General features: G+C 42.3%; 1 protein-coding gene across 1 annotated transcript in view; it reads right to left on the reverse strand.

Moving 5' to 3' along the window:
- Window positions 1-2,574: 2,574 nt before the first annotated feature.
- ACTR2 (actin related protein 2) overlaps window positions 2,575-22,513 on the reverse strand; it is a 55,204-nt gene continuing 35,265 nt past the window's right edge. The window contains exons 7-9 of the mRNA XM_008254327.3: window positions 18,241-18,386; window positions 9,076-9,208; window positions 2,575-5,138 (exon numbers count right to left, since the gene is read on the reverse strand). Of these exons, the coding sequence (XP_008252549.1) occupies window positions 4,968-5,138; window positions 9,076-9,208; window positions 18,241-18,386 (450 nt within the window). The 3' untranslated portion in view covers window positions 2,575-4,967. The remainder of the gene's footprint in view (window positions 5,139-9,075; window positions 9,209-18,240; window positions 18,387-22,513) is intronic.

A 22,513-nucleotide genomic window follows, 5' to 3' on the forward strand; every position in this document is an offset into this window, starting at 1 on the left:
TGTCCACCTGTCTCTCTACTTTAAATAAATGTGAAATGGGTACTTAATACATTAAAAGAAAAATGTGATGTCATTTTAGGTTTTCTCTTTGGAATTCCAAGGTGTGTAAGTGGAGAACTTTGTTAAATGCTAAAAGTATGTTTACAGCCCATAAAAACTAAACAAAAAAGGAGCAAGATAGCCTCCCTAAATGATGGAGGACTTCTGAATTGTAGTCACCATTGTTTTCAGGTTCCACTCCTTTTCAGTAGCTCTCAAATCACACTTAATAATACCAGAGGCTGGTGTTGTGGCTGTGGTGTAGCGAGACCTGGATGGAGTTCTAGGTCCCTGCTTTCGGCAAGGCTCAGTTCTGGATGTTTTAGGCATTTGGGGGAGTGAACCAGCAGATGGAAGATCTCTTTCTGCCCTTCAAATATGATTTTTTTTTAAAGAGTCCTTTAAAAAACATGTAGACTTTGCAATTTTCTTATGCATATTTTAGACATGCTTAAAGAAAAATCTCAAAACCCACAAGGATATTGAGGTGCTCAATTTAACAAAATGATCAAATTAATTAACCTCAGAATTCCCCAAACTAATTGCTTAAAACACCAACTTTTGATGTTAATATTTATCATTTCTCTTATACAATTCTTAATGAGTTCGGGCTGTTGTCCCAACTTCTGTTCAAGAAGGAGCAAAACAGCTCATTTTTTTTAACCTATCTTTAAAAAAGCATTCATAAGGCAGAAGCCCAACTTAATGTTAATGGCAAAGGGTAGCTCTCAGCATCTACCTCGAGCTTGAAAACTACTTACTACCTCCGAATGGCTTCTACACTTTCCACACCCGCACCTTCCAAGCAGCCCATGCAAAACCCAAGTTTAGGTGGGCACAGGAGAATTAGAGAATATTTTAAGTATTTCATAGAAAATTATTTAAACATTTTCTCTAGTGGATGGGAGTTGGGGTGGGGGTGGGGGGGAGATACAAAAGAGACAGAAACTCCATTCCCCCAGAAGAGAAATCGCCGGTAGCTGCTGGTAACACAAACTGAGATACTTAGAGCAGGTGCAAGACCATCAAGTGTAGATAATGAGGACAAAAGTAACCACGACGTAATTAATGCAGAGCAAGATGCCTCAGGATGCTTTAATATTAAAATTACTGAAATTTATATAATTATTTTCATCTCCCCTACTTTCTCTTCTAAGGTTATTTGAAATAAAATGGTTAAAGTCTCATAAGACAAGTATAAAACAAAGGGTCAGTAAAATATACTTTCATCTTAGGATGGGCTCAGTGGTTGTCACTTACTCACATCCTGCATGGAGTCATGGCTACTCCACTCTGATCCACTTTCTTGCTAATGCTTACCCTGGGCGGTGGCTGATGATGGCTCAAAGTTTGAGGGTCTTTGTCACCCACATGAAACCTGGATTGAGTTCAGGCCCTGGCTTTGGCCTGGCCCAGTTCTGGAATGTGGCAGGCACTGGGGGAGTAAACCAGTAGATGAAGGTCTCTTTCTAAAGCTGCTCTGCCTTTCAAATAAAGACAAATAAATATATTTACACATTTTTATCCCTTACTGTGTTAAAATAACATGCTTTAAAAAATAGCATGCTTAAAATTCTGCATCATGAGCTAAAGTGTCCTTGAAAAGAGGCATGTTACATGAGGGTCTATCTAAATTCTGTGAAAGCTACCTTAAGTCTCTTGGAAAACAAAAATCTGGGCAGGAACAAAAAAAGATCTCTCTATAGCTGTAAGTTGCTGACTTCTAGTGGTTTTTTTTTTTTTTTTTTTTTTTTTTTTTGGTTTTTTTTTTTTTTTTAATTATTTGAAAGGCAGAGTTGGAGGGAGGGAGGGAGGGAGTTCTTCCATTTGCTGGTTCACTCCCCAAATGGCTGTAATGGCCAGAGCTGGGCTGATCAGGAGCCAGGAGCTTCTTCCAGGTTTCCCATGTGGGTGCAGGGGCCCATGGACTTGGGCCATCTTCTACTGCTTTCCCAGGCCATAGCAGAGAGCTGGATCAGAAGTAGAGCAGCAGGGACTCGAACTGGCACCCTTGTAGGATGCCAGCACTGCAGGTGGTGGCTTCACCTGCTATGCCACAGTGCCAGCCCCTTTAGGTTTTTTTCCTAATTTTTATTTAACATCAAACCAGTTTTGGTCATTAACAAAACAGTTCAATAGTACTGAGCTTGGCTTAACAACCACCATAAAGATTTATTTTTATTTGAGAGGTAGAGTTACAAAGAGGGAGAAACAAAGAGAGGACTTGCATCCACTGGTTCACTCCCCAAATGGCCACAATGGTCGAGCTGATCAGAAGCCAGAAGCCTCCTCCCGGTCTCCCACCTGTGTGCAGGGTCCCAAGCATTTGGCGATCCTCCACTGCTTTCCCAGGCCATCAGCAGGGAGCTGGGATGGAGCAGCCAGGATGCTGGTGCAGCAGGTGGAGGCTTAACCTACTACGCCACAGTGCCACCAACCCCAACCATGAATTTGTCCATCCATCTTGCATTAGGCAAAGTAAAAATATACATATGAACATAAAGAACTATTACAAGAAAAAAGACACAACTCAGGTTTACTTTGAAAAATCTGATTTATTTTCTGAATCAAAAAAGTGTATTCTTGTTAAACTTAGAATGTTTAGCTTTCTGTTGATCTTTCAAAATACTTTCCAGATAATAGCAGTGCTCAGAACTATGTAAAAGTTAACATCCAATACCACATTTGAGAGAAAACAGTTTAAATGTAGAACCTATTTCTAAGAAATCCTTCTCAAAGGTCAAGGCATTGACAATTCTAAAGATGAAAGAATTTTAATAACTACTGGAAATTTAAATGACAATGAGTTTCAAGAGGTTAAAAACCATATCTCTTAGAAAACTGAGTGGACAACAACTTCAATTAAACATAATACTCCCCCAACTTCCACATTATTAAATGCAATATTTCGCCTTAGAATAGGAAAATTATAAAATGGAATTTCTAGATTACTTTATATATATACACCATTTTAACTGTCATGTTTGCTAGCAGAATTATAAAATAAAAAGTTCTACATTCAAGGGACCAGTGCTCTTTTATTGTTTATAAGAGTCCATCCTCTTCTTTGTTCTCTACTCCTCTATAAAATCATGACCAAAGGCCAATCCATTTATTCCAGCTGAAGAGCCAGCAGGTATGGGTCCTACCCACAGCAGGTCCTTTAACAAGTGCAGCCCTCAGAAGGCTGGGGTACTTTTAAGAACATGAGTTAGGAAGGCTTTAGAACTCCAAAGTGACTGGTAGGCCCGGGTCTCCACAATGCAGTAGACATTTCTCATGGGCTATTCGTGTGTAAGGAGGCATGGCCAGCATGCAAACTTCTTGAGGTAAGACAGACAGACAATATTTACAGAAGCTGCATATTGAAGCTAACCTGCTGCTGCTTATTTCATATAAACTGATAAAAGTTTTCTCACAAAGAAGACTCTGAAGCCAGTATTTTCTGATTTGTCACCCAAAAAATTAAGTCACTTCTTTCAAATCCATTGTTGGTAGACAATGTTTTCAATAAACGAAAACCTTTTCCTAGACTGCATTTTGTACTTAGCATGATAACATTTCTCATTTTCTTTTTCAAATTTGAAAGAACTCAGGTCTGAGTACTGATTTTTTTTCCAGGTACCAAGCAACACCAACAGGACCCATAAATAGGACTTTCTGACAGGCACTAAAGTCTGCTAGCATTTATAAAATACTCTGTGCTCTTCTTTCAAACATGATGGCTGAGAATTAGCAGTTATGATTAGTTTGCAGTACAAACACAATTTTAAATCCTGATTGGGGGGGAGGGAGAGCAACATTTTAAATAGTCATCAGGTTTTTTCAAATCAAAACAAATGAATACCAACAGAAACAAAAATGAAAATCACTCAACTGGCAACAAGTCCCATATGCCAGTGTTATTTTTAACCCAACAATCATAACCTGCCAGCAATTACTTATGTATCTGCTTGTCTTATTAAATAAGAACCGGTCAGTTATATATAAAAGAATAATTTCCAAGAATGGTACTTGGCACTGGGTTACCTTAATTCTGTAATAAATAGAAGCATTTAGAAAACACCAGCTCCTAAGCACTTTTTGTATCTGTAATTTCAATTAACACAAGTATTTTTACAACTTACTTTCCCACTAACAGATTCTAGGAAGTCTAGTCCCAGCTAACATGGCTGATTTTAAAAAACAAATCCGTAAGCCACATGGTAATGGAATACTATGCTTGCTTTTTATATCGCATGGAAAACAGTTCCAGGCAAACCAAAAGTAGAAGAAAACTAGCCAAATCAAAGTACTGTAAATAAAGTTCATTTTCTGTACCTCAAATTTTTAAAATAAGACACCCACTTCCCTCCCAATGCAAAAACCCACCCCAAACACTTCAGTTTTGAGTTCAACATTTCCCTAAGATGTTAATAGGAGAAGCAGGAAGGTACTTAAAGCTGCAGGAGTCACTGCTGAAAGAGGCAGACTACAAAGGGAATGCCCTCCAGGGTTCAGGGCTACCCACCCATCCCTTACCACCCCCACCCCAATAATAAGTAAAAGCTCCTGGTAAAGTTTCTTATGCTAATAAATGCAGACCACCTACTGTGCTAAAGACTACAACTAGCAGCACTGGGAGCAGGAGCAGTGAAAGTGAAAACAGGAAGCCTACAGGAGTGATCTAAAATGCCTACTTGGGAGAAACAAAGCAGCAAACAGGACCTTTGCCCTTTTGTTTGTAGCGAAGTGGTTGAATTAAACAGATTTACTCACGTTAACAAAAATTTAACAAAGCTTCCCCAAGACACCAGAATACAACTTGACCTTTCTTGTCAAAGGGCAGAGAGAGGCTGCTTCTGTGTCCTGGAGTTGAATGAGTTCAAAGATTGGCAATAAAGGAAAAAAGAAAGCATCAGGGGTGTGAAGGGAACAAGCTTGGGAGTTTATCGCACAGTCACACCAAGTTTCTCCAGCACACGGACACCCTTTTCTTGATATTCTTGTCTGGTCATCCAAAAGTTGTCTTTGTCTTTCATGATATCTGCTAGAACTGCACCACCCAGGAACACCATGTGCTTTCTGCGGGGTGGGTCTTCGATGCGGATCTTAAATTTCTAAAGGAGAAAAAAGGGTAACAAGTCATGCGTGCATAGTGCTTTCTGCATTCTGTTCTGTGACAATGACGTTCATGTATTCTCTTGTGGAACCGCACAACAGCCCTGCGATGTATGCAGAAGTAGATTCCTGAGGTACACTTTGCCATCGATGTCCCAAAGCTCACAGGCATGAGATAGAACAGCTCTTCCAGTGTCCTTAAAAAGTCCTAATTTTTTTTTTTTTTTTTTTAAATTTACCTCCTGGGGCCTGCTCTGTGGCACAGAAGCTGGGCATCTGCCTGTGGTGCTGGCATACTATATGGGTGCTGGTTCAAGTCCTGGCTACTTCTCTTCCGACATAGCTCTCCTGCTGATGGCCCAAGTACTTGAGCCCCTGTGCCCTCATGCAGACCCAGAGGAGGCTCCTGGCTCCTCCTGACTTTGGATTGGCCTAGCTATGGTGGCTGCAGCCATCTATGGAGTCAACCAGCAGAGGGAAGACCCCTCTCTCTCTCCCTCTGTCTGTAACTCTGCCTCTCAAATATTTTTCTGTTTAAGATTTATTTATTTATTTATTTATTTATTTATTTATTTATTTCAAAGGCAGATTTACAGAGAGGAGAGGCAAAGAGAGGTCTTCCATACACTGGTTCACTCTCCAAACGGCCAGAACGGTCGGAGCTGGGCTGATCTGAAGCCAGGAGCTTCTTCCAGGTCTCCCACATGGGTGCAGGGGCCGAAGAACTGGGGCCATCTTCCACTGCTTTCCCAGGTCACGGCAGAGAGCTGGATTAGAAGTGGAGCAGATGGGACTGGGACTGGCGCCCATATGGGATGCTGGCATGCAGACGGCAGCTTTACCTGTTATGCCACAGTGCCAGCCCCAAAAAGTAAATCTTGAAAAAAAATTATTTGAGAGAGCTCCAGACAGGGAGAGATAGAGAGGTTTTTCCATCTGCTGGTTGTCTCCCAAGAAGGCTACAACTGCTGTAGCGGGCTTATCCAAAGCCAGGAACTTCTTCTGGGTCTCCGGCATGAGAACAGGGGCCCAAGCACTTGGGCCAGCTTCCGCTGCTTCCCCGGGCACATTAGCAGGGAGCTGTATTGGACGAGGAGCAGCCAGGATTCGAACAGGGATGCTGGTCTGCAGGCAGAGGCTTAGCTTACTACGGCACAGTGTAGCCCCTTGGACAGTCCTATTTACACTTACTGTACATCCTTAATACTAATAGTACTCCTCTTCCCTCTACAAAGTGTCTGGATTTGAACAATGTCTTTTTAGAATCAATCACCCTCAGAGTCTGAGTAAAGGCAAGTTTTCTCATTCATTGGTGGATGACCACATGGGAAGGTCACTTAACTGTATAATAAAGCCTGCATAAGAGGACTTAGAGGTCTAACACCATTATGACTCTGGTCCAGTGCAAGAGAGAAACCGAAGCTCTTTTAAAGTTGACTTTCTGTTGTCTCAAATTCAAATGAAATGTTCTCAAAATAAAACAAAGCCAAATATGGTCAAAACAAATCACAGGATGCTGGATAAAACGAACCCAGTAACCAAAATTAAAGACAACTGGAAAATGTTCTGTACTCCATAGTTACTATTAATTGTTAAGAAAGGACACATCCTTATGTGTAGGGTCAATCAATGTCTGAAGGAAAAACCTTAACATGACTGATGCTATTTACTAGTGTCACAGTCACAAAGGCTGCAAAGAAGATCAAAGTATGTAATTCCAAATTATCTTACTTCATAGAGAACTGCAGGGGGGCAGAGGGAAGATTCTGCCTGGGGAGTCTGTATTCCATATGGGAATGCCTGAGTTTGAATCCCAGCTCTGCTCCCAATTCCAGCTTCCTGCTACTACCCCCATCCTGGAAGGCAGTGGTGATAGCTCAAGTACATGAGACCTGCTTTGAGCTCCTCACTCCGGCTTCAGCCTGGCCTGGCCCGGCCCTGGCCATTGTGGCCATTTTGGGGAGTGAACCAGCAGATGGGAGAACTGTCTCTCCTTCTAACTCTTTAAAATAAAGATTTATTTAAAAAAAAATTTCCTAGTTAACTTCTGCTTGAGTTGGGGGGTCAGTAAGCCCCACCCCCCTTTTGGAAGGGCAGACAGTGAGCACTTGGTTTTCCAGGTCTTTTTTCTAACTACTTGACGCCAAGTGCTACTGGCAAGCGGCCATATGTGTAATCGATAACACTAGGTAAACAATTGGGCCTGGCTGTATCCCAGTTCAACTTATTTACAAAAAGACTGTTTTGGTTCTAGGACTGGAGTTTGCTCACATCTGCTCTAAGAGAAACTTACCCAGTCCCTGAAGACACTGTCTTCCCTGTGGCTTTGTCCACTCTTTGCTATTTTTCCTTTCACACTACCTCCTCGTAACCCTGGAGATCCGTAACAAGAGTTCTGGCTCTTCATTGCTGCTTCCATCTCCCTCCTCTTGAACTCCACAGCCCCTCTGAAACTCACTCTATCAGGCCATGTGCTCCTGCACTCCTCCTCGGTGAAATCATCCATGGATCTTTGCTCACACCTACAGATCTCCAGGTTATTTCTTCTCATGCCTATTCAAGGTTCACTCATGCACATACTCGTCTACCACATCCTGATATCATCCTTAGTGACTTTGGCCTTTTCCTCCTCTCATATGCACTTGGCAGAACATCAACTCAGGTTATCAACTCTCTACTTTGTACCTGCCCTAAAGCAGCTGAATAAGACAGGAAAGAAACTCTGTGTCTTCCTGTAAATGTATCAGTAACTTCAACTGATCCCTCAGTGCTAGCTGGTAAGCCTATTACATTGCTCCATTCCCTCCTTCCATTCCCCCAAGATACCCCTTTCAGTCTATTTCTTTAAAGTTTCCATTCTACTTTTAACTTTTATTGAGAGGCAGAAAGAGCTCCCATGTACTAGTTCATTCCTCAAATGCCCATTACGACCCACAGCTGGGGAAGGAGTTGGCACCAGGCACTCAATCTAGGTTCCCTACGTGGGAGGCAGGAAGCCAATTACTTGAGTCATTACTGCTACCTCCTGGGATCTGCATTAGCAAAAAGCTGGAATCAGAAACAGAACCAGATCTTAAACCTAGGTACTCTGAAATAGAATGTCTTAACTGCTACACCAAACACCAGCCCCAACTCTTCCACTTCAAACCTCAGCTACCTCTGTCCTCTCAGCCTCCTTGCTGGTGTCTATTTACCACACCAGGCTTAGGGCCACTTGTGCTGCTTCCCCTCCAGCTCCCTGCTAATATGCCTGGGAAAGCAGTAGTTGATGGTTCAGGTACTTGTGCCCCTGTTCCCATGTGGGGGACCTGGATAAAGTTCCTGGCTGCTGGCTTGGGCTTGGCCTAGTCCTGACCATTGTAGCCATTTGGGGGAATGAACCAGTGGATGGAAAATGTGTCCTTTTGCCTTTCAAATAAATAAGTCTATCTTAAAAAAAAAAAAAAAAACACACACACACCAAAGGAAACACCAACTGTTATACACTAGGTTATAATTTTCTATTTTACACATCAACAACTACTAATTAATGTCTACTTCAGGAGATATGTTATTAGGAATATAAAAGAACTGGAGGCATGATACAGATCACCAGAAAACCTAAAATCAGAAACATGAGATACACCAAGAATAGTACGCTAAGAAATCCCAAAACGGGGTATTTTTCTGTAATATTACAGGTTCTTCCCAGGTCACTTAGAGGCTTAGATTCCAAGCTGGTCGTCACAAACCAGAACACTTGGTCCTAGGCTTTGCTGTCTCCATATACTGGTAAATACCAGCATTCAGCATACCTTGAACCAATTCTCCTAACTCTGCCAGGCTGTACTTGACTGATGCAGGAATATGTTTTGGAAGACTTCTGCGCCCTCTGGTGGTCATCAAGATCCTCAAGCTACTTCACATGCTTTTGAAAGAATGCTAACAGATACTTACAGAAAGTTTTTCCACATCTCCCTTTAACACTCTTTCCAAGTAAAGCTGTTTAAGTTCTCTTTCCAACCGCGATGGCAGGCCAGGGTACATAGTAGACCCTCCAGAAAGCACAATGTGCTTATAGAATTCAGATCTAGAAAGATACAATGGTGTTCATTTAGTGTACTTTCAGATTAGGTAAATAGCACTGCAGGATTACTTACGTCATCCTCAGGGAGCTGCTGGAAGAATTAAGTAAAATTTCACATGTGAACTATGGGGCTGAATGTTCACTACTGTTATTCTTAGAAAACAACCCACTTACACATAACATTTTCTATCAGTTTTGATAAAAATATTTCAAAAATTACATGACATTTCATCACAAATGTAATTGAGTCTTTTAATAAAGATCATTACAAACTTTATCAAGTGCTTCCCTGGAGCTGCTGAGAAGTGGTTATCTCCCATAATTAGCTATATTCTACTTTGATTACTGCTTTTCAGTTTTTTTCATTTGCCTTTTGTAAGTATTTCCTTTTGTTCCTTTTGCCTTGAGGCTATCTGTTATTTTTGGCTAAGTTGATGTGTTTCCTTTTTATAACATCTCCCTCTTTTCTTAAATATGCTTTTGGCTGTATATATACCAGATAAATCTGAAGTAATTACATAGCAGTTATGTAATCTGAATGAGGGTCTCCAGAACTCTTATAGCAAAGTTTGGGAGCTGAGTCACAAAATGTCATCTAAGTTTTTAGTTTAAGTTAGGCTTCCAATGGCTTAAGTTTCTGCGATTTTACTGTTTACAAAAGCACTGTGGGAGGGGTATTTGGCCCAGCAGTTACACGCCCCACAATGGAGTACCTGGGTTCAGTTCTTGGCCTCGGCTCTCAATTGCCAGAACCCTAGGAGGCAGCAGATGATGGCTGAAGTAGTTGGGACCCTGCCACCCATGTGGCAGAACTGGATTGAGTTTCTACCTCCCAGCTTCAGCCTGGCCCAGCTTTGGCCACTGTGGACATCTGGGCAGTGAACTGGCAGATCAGAGCTGTCTCTCTGCATCTCAAATTTTAGAAAAAGAGGGGCTGATGTGCCACAGCAGGTTTAAGTAGGCACCTGCAATGCAGGCACCCCATAGCAGTGTCAACTAGAGTCCCAGCTGCTCCACTTCCCATCCAGCTTCCTGTTAATGTGTCTGGGAAAGCTACACAAAGGCCCAAACAACTGGGCCCCTGCCAGTCACATGGGAGGCCTGGATGAAGCTCCTGGCTTTGGCCTGGCTCAGCCCTGGCTGTTATGCCATTTGGGGAGTGAACCAGCAGATGGAATGTCTCTAACTCTGCTTTTCAAGTAAGTATTTATTTATTTGACAGGGATATAGACAGTGACAGGGAGAGAGAGAAAGAAAGGTCTTCCTTCCGTTGGTTCACTCCCCAAATGGCCACTATGGCTGGTGCCGCACCGATCCGAAGCCAGGAGCTTTTTCCTGGTCTCCCATGCATGTGCAGGGGCCCAAGGACTTGGGTCATCTTCTGCTGGCCTCCAGGGCCACAGCAGAGAGCTGGACTGGAAGAGAAGCAACCAGGACTAGAACCTGACGCCCATATGGGATGCCGGCATCTCAGGTGGAAGATTAACCAAGTGAGCCATGGCGCCAGTCCTCGAAGTCTTTAAAAGCCTTAAAAAGAGAACCACTGTTTTTGTATGTTACTGCTGAAGCAAGCACTGTGAATACAGCATAAGCCAAGCAGTTGAAGCATGGCTACATGTGCTATGAACATGTGATCTTTTACATGTTTGCTTTCAAGGAGCAAAACACACAAAAACATTTGTGTTATGTCACTTTGTAATGTAAAGCTCTGGAGAGGATATCAAATCTGACTCCTGTGATTTAAGAATGTCAGACTGGGGTGGGGGGAGAGAGCGGTCTTGGCATTCACTGGTTCACTTCTCAAACAGCCGCAACTGCCAGGCTTTGAAGCTGGCAGCTTCTTCTGGGTCTCCCATGTGGATGCAGGGGCCCACGACTTGGGCCATCCTCCACTGCTTTCCCAGATGCATTAGCAGGGAGCTGGACCAAAAGTGGAACAGCTGTGACTCGAACCAACACCCATACAGGATGCTAGCACTGCAGGCTTAACCTGCTATGCCACAATGCTGGCCCCTAAAATTAAAAAATTAAAAAAATATATATTTTAAAATTCAGTCTTTGAAAGGCAGAGTTATCTATCTTCCATCTGCTGATTCACTTCCCCTATCCTCTTATTTGTCCACAACAGCTGGATCTGGGCCAAGCTGAAGCCAGAAACCCAGAACTCGCTGTGTCTCCCACATGGGAGGCAGAGATCCATGCCTCTCAGGGCATACATTAACAGGAAGCTGGAACTGGAAACAAAGCCAGAACTTGAACCCAGGCACTCTGATATGGGATGCTGCCATCTCAGGTGGCATCTTAACTACTGTGCCAAATACCTGTCCTTTAAGATTTGTTTTATTCATTTGAAGGGCAGAGTATCAGAGACAGACAGACAGACACACACACAAATAGAAAAATCTGCTGGTTCACCTCCCAAGTGGCAAACACAGCTGGGGCTGGGCCAGGCAGAACCCAAGAGTCTGAAATTCTATCTGGGTCTCCCACATGGTGGCAGGGGCCCAAGCACTCGGGTCATCATCTGCTGGACTGGAAACATGGAGTAGCCAGGACATAAGCCAATCTGGGAAATAGGGTCGGGGTGTGTGTGGGTGTTCTAAGCAGTGGGTTACCCTCTGCATCACAATCCTTGCCCCAAGCACATGCCTCAAAATACATGGTTGCTGCTCAGGATCATTAGATCAAGAAACAAAATCATCTACCTGATCCTTACCATAAGAATTTACCATAATTACTAAGGCTAGATGAGATTTTTGATTGTCTTCCACTTGGTTTATAGTTTATCAGCCCATTTGTATTTTTATTAATTTCTATTATCTGGGTTCCCCAGCCATCCATCCAAAATTAATTAGGGGTTATTTAATTCAGGTTTAAACAAACATACAAACCCTGGCATTATGCTGCTAGGTATAGGGAAGAGCTTTTAACTTAACAACTATGACTCAAACGATACTTGAACAAGATTATAAATCTTTCTATATAAATAAAAATACCATGAACAAAAGACAAATTGGGATAAAAATATCTCCAACAGCTATCACAGAGCTAAAAGAACGAACTTTTAAAAACTGAGTAAACAAGCCAATACTGTAGTACAGTAGGTAAAGCCACTGCTGGCGATGCCAGCATCCCACAGGGCACCGGTTCAAGTCCCAGCTGTTCTACTTCCAATCCAGTTCCCTACTAATATGCCAGGGAAAGCAACGTAAGATGGCCCAAGGCTTCAGCCTGACCCACCCTGACTGTTGCGGCCATTTGGGGAGTGTACAAGTGGATTGAAGAGCTATGTCTCTCTTTCTGTCTTTCAAATATGTAAGTGGAATATTTAAAAAATGAGATAAAAACTTAGAAAAAAAAAAAAAAAACAAACCAAAGACATGGGTAGGCATCGGTTACAGCAATAAAGTCACTGCTTGAGACACCTGCTTCCCTGGTTCACCTACATGTCTGGTTCAAGGCTCAACTCCTCCACTTCTAATCTAGCTTCCTACCAATGCAGCAGCTGATGAGTGAAATGGCAGGGTCCCTACCACCCACACTGAGTTTCAAATTGAGTTCTAGGCACCTGACTTTGGCCTAGGCCCAGCTTTGGCTGTAGGGGGCATTTGGGAATGAACCAGCAGATGGAAGATCTCTGCCTTTCAAATAAAATGAAAATAAGCTAAATTTAAAAACATATAAGCTGACCCCTCAACTTTATTACTAAGAGAAGCAAAAATTAAAACTATACTGAATTAAAACTATACCGCAGCTCAATAGGCTAATCCTCCACCTAGCGGCACCAGCACACTGGGTTCTAGTCCCGGTTGGGGTGCCGGATGCTATCCCGGTTGCCCCTCTTCCAGGCCAGCTCTCTGCTATGGCCCGGGAGTGCAGTGGAGGATGGCCCAAGTGCTTGGGCCCTGCACCCCATGGGAGACCAGGAGAAGCACCTGGCTCCAGCCATCGGATCAGTGCGGTGCACAGGCCCCAGCGCACCGGCCGCACCGGCCACTGGAGGGTGAACCAACGGCAAAAGGAAGACCTTTCTCTCTGTCTCTCTCACTGTCCACTCTGCCTGTTGAAAAACAAACAAACAAACAAACAAAAAACAAAAAACACTATACTGAGCTTGGAGTAACAGTAAACTTGGGGGAGCAGGTGCTGTGGCACAGTGGATAAAGTAGCCACCTGCGATGCTGGCATCCCCTATGGGTGCCAGTTCTTGTCTGATCCAGTTCCCTGCTAACTGCCTGGGAAAGCAGCAGATAATGGCCCAAGTACCTGGGTCCCAAACTCCTGGCTGTGGTCTGGCCCAGTACGTCGGCCACTGTGGCCATCTCGGGAGTGAACCAAGATGGAAGACTGATCTCTGTCTCTCCTTCCCTCCAACTCGGATTTCCAAAATAAATTATTTTTTTTTTAAAGTAGTAAATGGGGGGCCAGCATTGTGGCATGGCAGGTTAAACTGCTGCTTGTGACACTGGCATTCATACAAATGCTTGTTCAAGTCCTAGCTGCTCCACTTCTTTATCCAATTCCTGCTGATGCACCTAGGAAGGCAGTGGAAAATGTCATGAGTGCTTGGGTCCTGTCACCCATGTAGGAGTCTCAGATGGCCTTCCAGGCTCCTGGGACTATGCTATGGTACAGCTCTGGCATACCATATGGACACCAGTTTGTGTCCCAGCTGCCCCTCTTCCAAGCTAACTCTGCTATAGGCTGGGAAAGCAGCAGCATATGACCCAAGTGCTTGGGCCCCTACACCCACATGGGAGACCCGGAAGAAGCTCCTGCCTCCTGGCTTTGGTATTAGGCCCAGCTCCAGGCATTGCGGCCATTTGGGGGAGTGAACCAGTGGATGGAAGAACATACCCTCAGATGGATGATTCCTTCTGAGGGGAATTTGGCAACATCTAACAAAAAGAATCCACATTTACATCAAACTCGAAGCCACATAGGAACGGAAACAATCTTTAGAAGAAAACTTAGGAGAAAATTCTTGTAAACCATACATATAACTGAAAAAGGGATTAATACTCCAAATACATAAGGAACTCAAACAACTCAACAACAAGAAAACCACCTGATTAAAAAATGGGCAAAGGCCCTAAATAGACATTTCTCAAAAAAAATGACATACAAATGGCCAACAGGAATATAAAAAAAAAAAAAAAAATGCTTGCTTTCATCCAAACCGCCATCTTCCAGTAATTGCCAAGATAATGAACACAAAGGCAAAGAATGGCACCAGATACAAGTCTTCCAGGCATTCCTGGAGTTCTTTGGTCTCATACACAAGCATTTACAAGAAAGGTGACATTGCAGACATCAAGGGAATGGGTACAGTTCAAAAAAAAAAAAAAGTCACTGTTACCATGGCAACAATGTTACCTAGCAAAGCTGCTGGCATTGTTATAAACAAGGGTAAGATTCTTTCTAAGAAAATAAATGTACTTATTGAGCGTATTAAGCACTCTAAGAGCTGAGATAATTTCCTGAAACCTGCAAAGGAAAATGGCTGGAAAAAGAAGGAAGCCAAAGAGAAGGGTACCTGGGTTCAACAGAAGGGCCAGCCTGCTCCACCCAGAGAAGCCCACTTGGTCAAAACCAATGGAAAGGAGCCTGAGCTGCTGGAACCCATTCCTTATGAATTCACAGCTTAGTAAGTGTAAAAAGAAATAAAAGACTTCTGTACTGTAAAAAATGTTTAAAAAAAAAAAAAGATGCAACCTGCTGAACCATCATGGAAATGAACATTAAATTATAATATGGCCTCCCACCTGTTGAAGTGGCTATTACCAGGAAGACAAAAAGTAAGCATTAGTGAGGATGTGGAGGTAAGGGAACCTGTGCACTCTTGGTGGGCATGTGAAGTAGTAGAGCCATTGTGCACAAAGGAATGGAAGCTCTTCAAAGAGTTGGAGTAGAGCTCCCGTGTGGGCCAGCAATCCCACCATGCAGCCACTCTGAATAGTGCTGCAGTGAACATGGGAGTGGGGTGACATGCTGGTCAAAGGACTCAGTTTCAGTTAGGATGAAAAAGCTCAAGAGATCTATTGTGTACCATGGTGCAGATTTTTAAAATGATATTTTTAAAAAATTTGAGACAAACGCAGGGAAAGAGCGCTCCCATCCACTGGTTCACTTCCTAAACGTCCGCTACCAGGGCTGAAGTTGGGTGCAGGGAACTCAGTCCAGATGTCCAACATGGATGACAGGTACCCAACAATTTGAGCGCTCTGTTGCCTCCCAACGTTTGCATTAGTAGGAAGCTGCAGTAGGAACTAGCTGCAGCTTGAAAATGAACCCAGGTACTCAGATGTGGGATGTGGACACCTTAACTAGTAAGCCAAATGCCCATCCTCTGGTGACTATATTTAACCACATCATATTGTATACTTTAAAATTGCTATTAATATACTTTTAAGTATTCTCATAAAAATTCTATTAGTGAGACAGCCATTTCACAACGTAAATATATTTTAGAACATCATGCTGTATACCAATAATACATGCAAGTTTTGTCAGTTTAAACAGATTAACTGGAGTGGGCAAGTAGCCTAGTGTTTAAACCTGCTGTCCCACATGGCTCCTGACTCTAGCTTCACGCTAATGCAGACTCGGGGGACAGTAGTAAGGGTTTAAGTAATTGAGTTTCTGCCACCCACATGGACTGAGTTTCCAGCTTTGGCCCCCTTGTCATTTTGGGCATTTGGGTAGTGAACCAGCAGATGGGAGACAGACCTCTCTCCCTTTCCCTTCCTCCCAAATAAATAAAAACACTTGAAAATGTACAAATATATGCATTTATGCCTTGACCCAGCAAATTCCTCTCCTAGAACATATACATTTACATGCATGAAAAAAGTTATTAACTACAGTGTTGTCACCATGAATACTGGACTCTACCTAAATAACCAATAATAAGGGACCCAGCAGTGGGTTAAGCCACTGTCTGCTCCACCTCTGCTACTGTGCCTGGGATAGTGGAAGATTACTCCTATGCGTGGGCCCTTGCACCCACACAGGAGACCTGTATGGAGTTCCAGGCTCTTGACTTTAGCCTTGCCCAGCCCTGTCTGTTGCAGTTATTTGGGGTGTGAAACAGCAGATATGGAAAATCTTTTTTCTTCTGTGACTCTGCCTTTCAAATAAATAAATATTAAAAAATTCACTGAATTAACTGGATATATTTGTACAACATAGTGTTATGCAACTGACAAAAGAATGAAGACAATCCCTATGAAATCATACAGCATTATTTAGGATACACTGTTAAGTAAAAAAGCAAAGTACAAAAAAGTAACTGATGTATGCTACCTTTTGTGTAAGAAGAAATAAGAAACACAGAAAGGATAAACCAGAAACCTGTGAGATGATGGACCTGTAAGAGGGATGAGGACTGTGTGGGATACTTCTCATTTTTTTTTCCACTAAAAAATGTTCTTTTTAATTTTGTTTGAAAGGCAGAGAAATGATCTACCCACTTGTTCACTCCCCAAATGCTTGTAATGGCTGGAGTTGGGACAGGATTAAGCAAGGAAGCTGAAATTCAATCCAGGTTTCCCATGTTAGTGACAAGTAACCAAGTACTTGAGCCACCACTGCTGCCTCCCAGGGTGCTCATTAGCAGGAAGCTGGAACTGAAAATGGATCTGGGCCGGCGCTGTGGCTCAATAGGCTAATCCTCCGCCTGCAGCGCCGGCACACCGGGTTCTAGTCCTGGTCAGGGCACCGGATTCTGTCCTGGTTGCCCCTCTTCCAGGCCAGCCCTCTGCTGTGGCCAGGGAGTGCAGTGGAGGATGGCCCAAGTGCTTGGGCCCTGCACCCCATGGGAGACCAGGAGAAGCACCTGGCTCCTGCCTTCGGATCAGCGCGGTGCGCCGGCCGCGGCGGCCATTGTAGAGTGAACCAACGGCAAAGGAAGACCTTTCTCACTGTCTCTCTCACTGTCCACTCTGTCAAAAAAAAGAAAAGAAAAGAAAATGGATTTGGAACATGAACATGCGTACTCTAAAATGGAGTCAGGTGTCAGAAGTAGTGTCTTAACTATACCAAATGCTCGCCCCTCGATATACATTTTTGTACAGTTTTGACTGTACAGTTAATATTATATATTTCAAAAACAATGTCAAAGATGAGCTGAGACCATCCTATACTACAAAACAGAATATGCCCAAAAACTAATGGGGGCAAGTCACAGAAGGGACTTCTACAGTCCAAATCAGAAACAATATGAGCAGCACAATAAAGGCAGTAATAAAATGTAACCCACTGTTTTACAACCGTCACAATAAAAATGATTTAGGCAAGAATCATCAATGATGCTACATGTAGGGAAAGAACAAAGTTTGGTGTCATTTCAAAGTATTTCTCTACAAATTACTTATTAATTAGGAAAGGAAAAACTATCACCAACAAGGAAGAGAAATGACCTCTGGATGTGATACCCTTAGAAGGATATGTCACTTACATGGTATGCTAGCCAAAATTATGTAACTTGGGTCTAACTGTGAAAAAACAGACAAACCAATAAAATAATCAGTCTGTACTGTGCAAAAATGTCAGTGTCTTAAAAGACTAAGAAACTATCAGATAAAGAGGGTAGGTAAAATGTGCATCAGCAATAAGTCTCAAACTCCTTAACTAAACTTGGATTATATAAGTGAGTATCTTTGTTCTTAGGAAACACAAACTGGTAAGAATTGATGCACTGAATCTACTTTTAGGTAGTTAAGAAAATGAATAGAGAAAGAACGATAAAGCAATTAAAACATGAAAATTAGTAAAATAATAAATCCAGCTAAAAGGTATATTTGAGTTTTCTGAATTATTATAACTTTTATGCAACTTAGAAATTATTTCAAAAAAACCGTCAAGTGGCTTTTCACTTCATATATATGCTATTACACACATGTATGTAAAGATGTTATTCAACATCCAGTACCACACTATCAAAACTTATGAAGGGGCTAATAGACAACTTTGTTGTTCTTATTTATACTTCATCTATGTCTGAAATGATATGGAAACTGCTACTTCTAACATACCTGGTATCAATGTCAGCTGCCTGAATTGTGTTAAAAAGCAATTCAGCAACACCAACTCCCTCCACATTGATTAAATGAGGCTGAAATAAAGCTTCTGGAGCTTCAAATCTCTCTCCCCCGACTTTGATGATGCGTCCATCTGGGAGCTAGAAATCAACACCAACCAGGTTCCAGTTAGCAAAACATGAACATTTTCCAGTGTTCTCTAAAACACTAGCACTTCAAACACATTTGTTCTACAATCAAAATCATTATCTGCAACCATGTTTGCTAAAATATGGTTTGAGGGGGACAAAGGTTGATCACTGTCATCATGCTCTGCTGTTTTTAAAGATGGTGTGCCATGCTCCTCTGCGTATCTGGGAATTTCTTGGAGAAATCACCAATGCATGAGCTCAGGATATCCCATCTGTGTGAGCAGCCAAGGACTAAACAGGCAGCACTGACCAACTACTGGATCTGATTACGGTCTGTATGTGGTAATGCTGTTTGTTTTGTAATTTCAACACAGTTGTGATCTTACGGAAATTTCTGCCATGTAGAACAAACATTAAACATTTAAATTTTCTTTTATCAAACAATTACTGTTTAACTATTATTTTGCCATAATACTTTGTAACATGCATACTACTTCTATCAAATCATTTAATCCAAAAACCATTTTATGATCAAGAAAGTTTAAGGAATGCTGACCTAGAATTCTTTTCATTAGGTAATTCTTTTCTACCCTTTTAAATCCTTATAAATTGCTAAATTAAAAGTATTTATCAGTTACTTTCAAAGATGTAAACAGCTCAAATATCATAACACCATGACTTCTAATAGAAAAACTCTTAATTTACATGTTTACATTTAATTAAATGAAAAATGGTAGAGAAGCTCGTTTCACTTCAATGCATTGATCTAATAAACACATTCATGTACTGTGCATTATGAGACATCAGAATTAGTTTTATAGTAGTATTTCTAATTATTTTCTGTAATTAGAAGTATATTTATATTCTAAAAGTAACTACCCAATATGATAAAGCACTACAAAATTAAATTCCTTAAAACACTGACTACATATGGCTGTTACTGCTCACACACATGAGTACGTTTAAAGCAATTACATCTCCCCCACAAACTCAAGGATTAACTTTTTTGTAAATTGTATCAGATTTCATAAAAATGAGATATCAATCCAAATATTTTATCCTTAAAAACAAACAAAAACCCTCAGATGAGTTCACGTGTGCTCAGCCAAGACATTTGGAAAGACTTCACAAAGCAAAATTTCCTTCCCGTGCACCTCAACCTCTCTGACAGTGCACTTCACATCCATTTGCAGGCTGCTGGCCTGCATGGCTCCTCAGTCACCCACCTGTAGGAACTGTCTGAACTACAGGCAAGGCATTTCTTTGCACCAAATCTTATCCTATCATCTGTTTATCCACCATTGTTCTCCTTTACTTATTAGTTTGCTGGCTTTTTTTAAAGTTTGCTATTTTATACTCATGTATTTTGGTAACTTACCTTTACAAAAGGGGAGAAATAAATAAGACTTGTTTTTTACATCTCTAGTTGCCTCATGCCACTCTTTTTTTTTAGAGGAAAGGTTTATTGTCAGGTAGGGGAAGCCCGACGGGGTGGGGTTGGTGGGGGAGAGGGTTAAGAGAATGTAAGAGATCGAGAGCGAGCGAGCGAGCTTGTGCCACTCTTTTAAAGAATGAGGGAGAGAGAAACCTTTCATCTGCTGCTTTACTCTCTATAGGCCACAACAGCCAGGGCTGTGCCAGACTGAAGCTAGAAGCCAGGGGCCAGGAACTCTATCGTGGTTTCCCCCATGCGTATCAAGAGCCCAAGGACTTGGGCCATCTTTTCCTGACTTCCCAGGCCCATCAGCAAGAAGCTGGATCAGAAGTGGAGTAGCTGAGACTTGAACTGGCACTTTGACACAGGATGCCAGTAAAGTCACTGGCGGTGGCTTACCCGTGTGGCTGTAATACTGGTCCTGCCTTGTGATACTTTCTTACCAACAGGTCCAGTAGATGGAACATTAGAAATCTGCAGAACTGGAGCTGGTGTTGTGGTGTAGCAGGTAAAGCCACCGACTGCAGCGCCAGCATCACATATGGTCACCGGTTTGAGACCTTGCAGCTCCACTTCCGATCCAGCTCTCTGTTAGGACCTGGGAAAGCAGTCGAAGATGGCCCAAGTGCTTGTACCCTTGCATCCACGTGGAAGACCCAGAAGAAGCTCCTGGCTCCTGGCTTTGGACTGGCCCAGCTCCAGGCCACTGTGGCCATTTGGGGAGTGAACAAGCAGATGGAAGACCTTTCTCTCTCTGCCTCTCTCTAACTCTGCCTTCTAAATAAATAAATCTTTAAAAAAGGGGGAGAGGCTTGCACTGGTGTAGCGGGTAAAGCTGCTGCCTGCAATGCCAGCATCCCATATGGCATTGGTTCAAGTCCTAACTGTTCCATTTCAAATCTAGCTCTCTGCTATGCCCTGGGAAAGCAGTTGAAGATGGCCCAAGTCCTTGAGCCCCTGCACCCACATGGGAGACCTGGAAGAAATTCCTGACTCCTGGCTCCGTTGCTGCCATTTGAGGAGTGAACCAGCGATGGAAGACCCCTCTCTCTTTGTGCCTCTCTGTAACTCTGCCTTTCAAATAAATAAATAAATAGTAAAGAAATCTAGTGGCTTCAGAAAAGAATATCTTGTGCAAATCTGGAAATCATTAAGTTATAAAGTGTGTGTTTTATTGTGTATTTGCATCAATATTCAAAAACCCAGGGGTTGGTTTTTAGTACAATGGTTAAATTCACTGCTTGAAAAACTCATATCCCGTAGCAGAGTACCTGATTCAAGTACCAGTTCCTCTGCTTTCAATTCAGTTTCCTGTTACTGTGCACCCTGGGAGGCAGCAGATGATGGCTCAAGTACTTGGGATCCTACCACCCACAAGGGGGTACAGGATTGAGTCCCAGGCTTCTGCCTTTAGCCTTGGTTGTTATGGGCATTTTGGGAGTGATCCAGAGAATGGATGATCTATGTTCTCTCTGCCTTTCCGATAAAATGAAAATAAACCAATTCATAACATTTTATAATTACTCTAAAAATGACTATCTTAAACATATTTGTGAATATGCAGAGCTAATACTGATCACAGTTTAAGAATACATTTTATTGCCTATCGCTACTTCATTTTAGTAATACAAATGCAAAAATGAGAAATGCAAGTACTTTACATCCAGATGAATTTAATGGGCTAAAGATGGTAATTCATTAAAAATTCAGGGACGGGGCTGGTGTTATAGTACAGCAGGGGTAAGCTGCCAATTGTGATGCTGGGAGCACAGGTTCCAGACTGGCTATGCCTGGGAAAGCAGAAAAAGTTGGCCAAAGAACTGTGTGGGAGAGTTTAAGGGTAGAGGTCCTGGCTCCTGACTTTGGTCTAGCCCAGCCTATTTGGGGAGTGAACCAATTGATGGAAGACCTCTTTCTGTTGCTCTGCCTTTCCAATAAGTAAAAATAAATCTGGAAAATTCTGGGAGGATCATCTCCCTGGTGCTGTAACTAGATTCTGATTCTCATCAGTTACAATATAATGTTTTGAACAACTCATTAGGAAACTATTAAGGAAATGCTGCCACCTACTGAATTATGAAAGCAATACTTTCGAATGACCACTTTCCAAAGGATGTTTCTTGGGCTCCTAATCTCATGAAATGCTGAAAAGCCACACAGTTTAATAAATCAGGAAAATAGGCAAACTATAATCTCACAATTGTGAACCATTAGCTCATCAATGACTCTGAAAAGTCTTACGCAAAAGTAAAACTGTCTCACATACTTAAGTGATAATTTAACCCTTTTTAACTTTTCTGAAACATGCATTAACATCTCAGGGAAAAAACATCCTATAAGCCATATTGAAGGAGGCCAGCACTGTGGCATAACAGACTAAGCTGCCACATGCAGTGCCAGCAGCCCATATGGACACCATTTCGAGTCCCAGCTGCTCCACTTCTGCTCCAGCTCCCTTCTAATGTGCCTGGGAAAGCAGCAGAGGATGGCCCTAGTCCTTGGGCCCCCGAACCCAGGTGGCAGACCTGGAGGGAACTTCTGGCTTCAGCTTGGCCTAGCCCTGGCCATTATGGCCATGTGGGCAGTGAACCAGCAGACCCCTCTGTCTCCTTTTAACTCTGCCTTTCAAATAAATAAAATCTTAAAAATTGAAAAATGCTAATTAAATACTGGAATCTCAAACTCATATATCTAATTATAT

Source organism: Oryctolagus cuniculus, chromosome 2, assembly GCF_964237555.1.
Source record: "Oryctolagus cuniculus chromosome 2, mOryCun1.1, whole genome shotgun sequence".
Lineage (NCBI taxonomy): Eukaryota > Metazoa > Chordata > Mammalia > Lagomorpha > Leporidae > Oryctolagus > Oryctolagus cuniculus.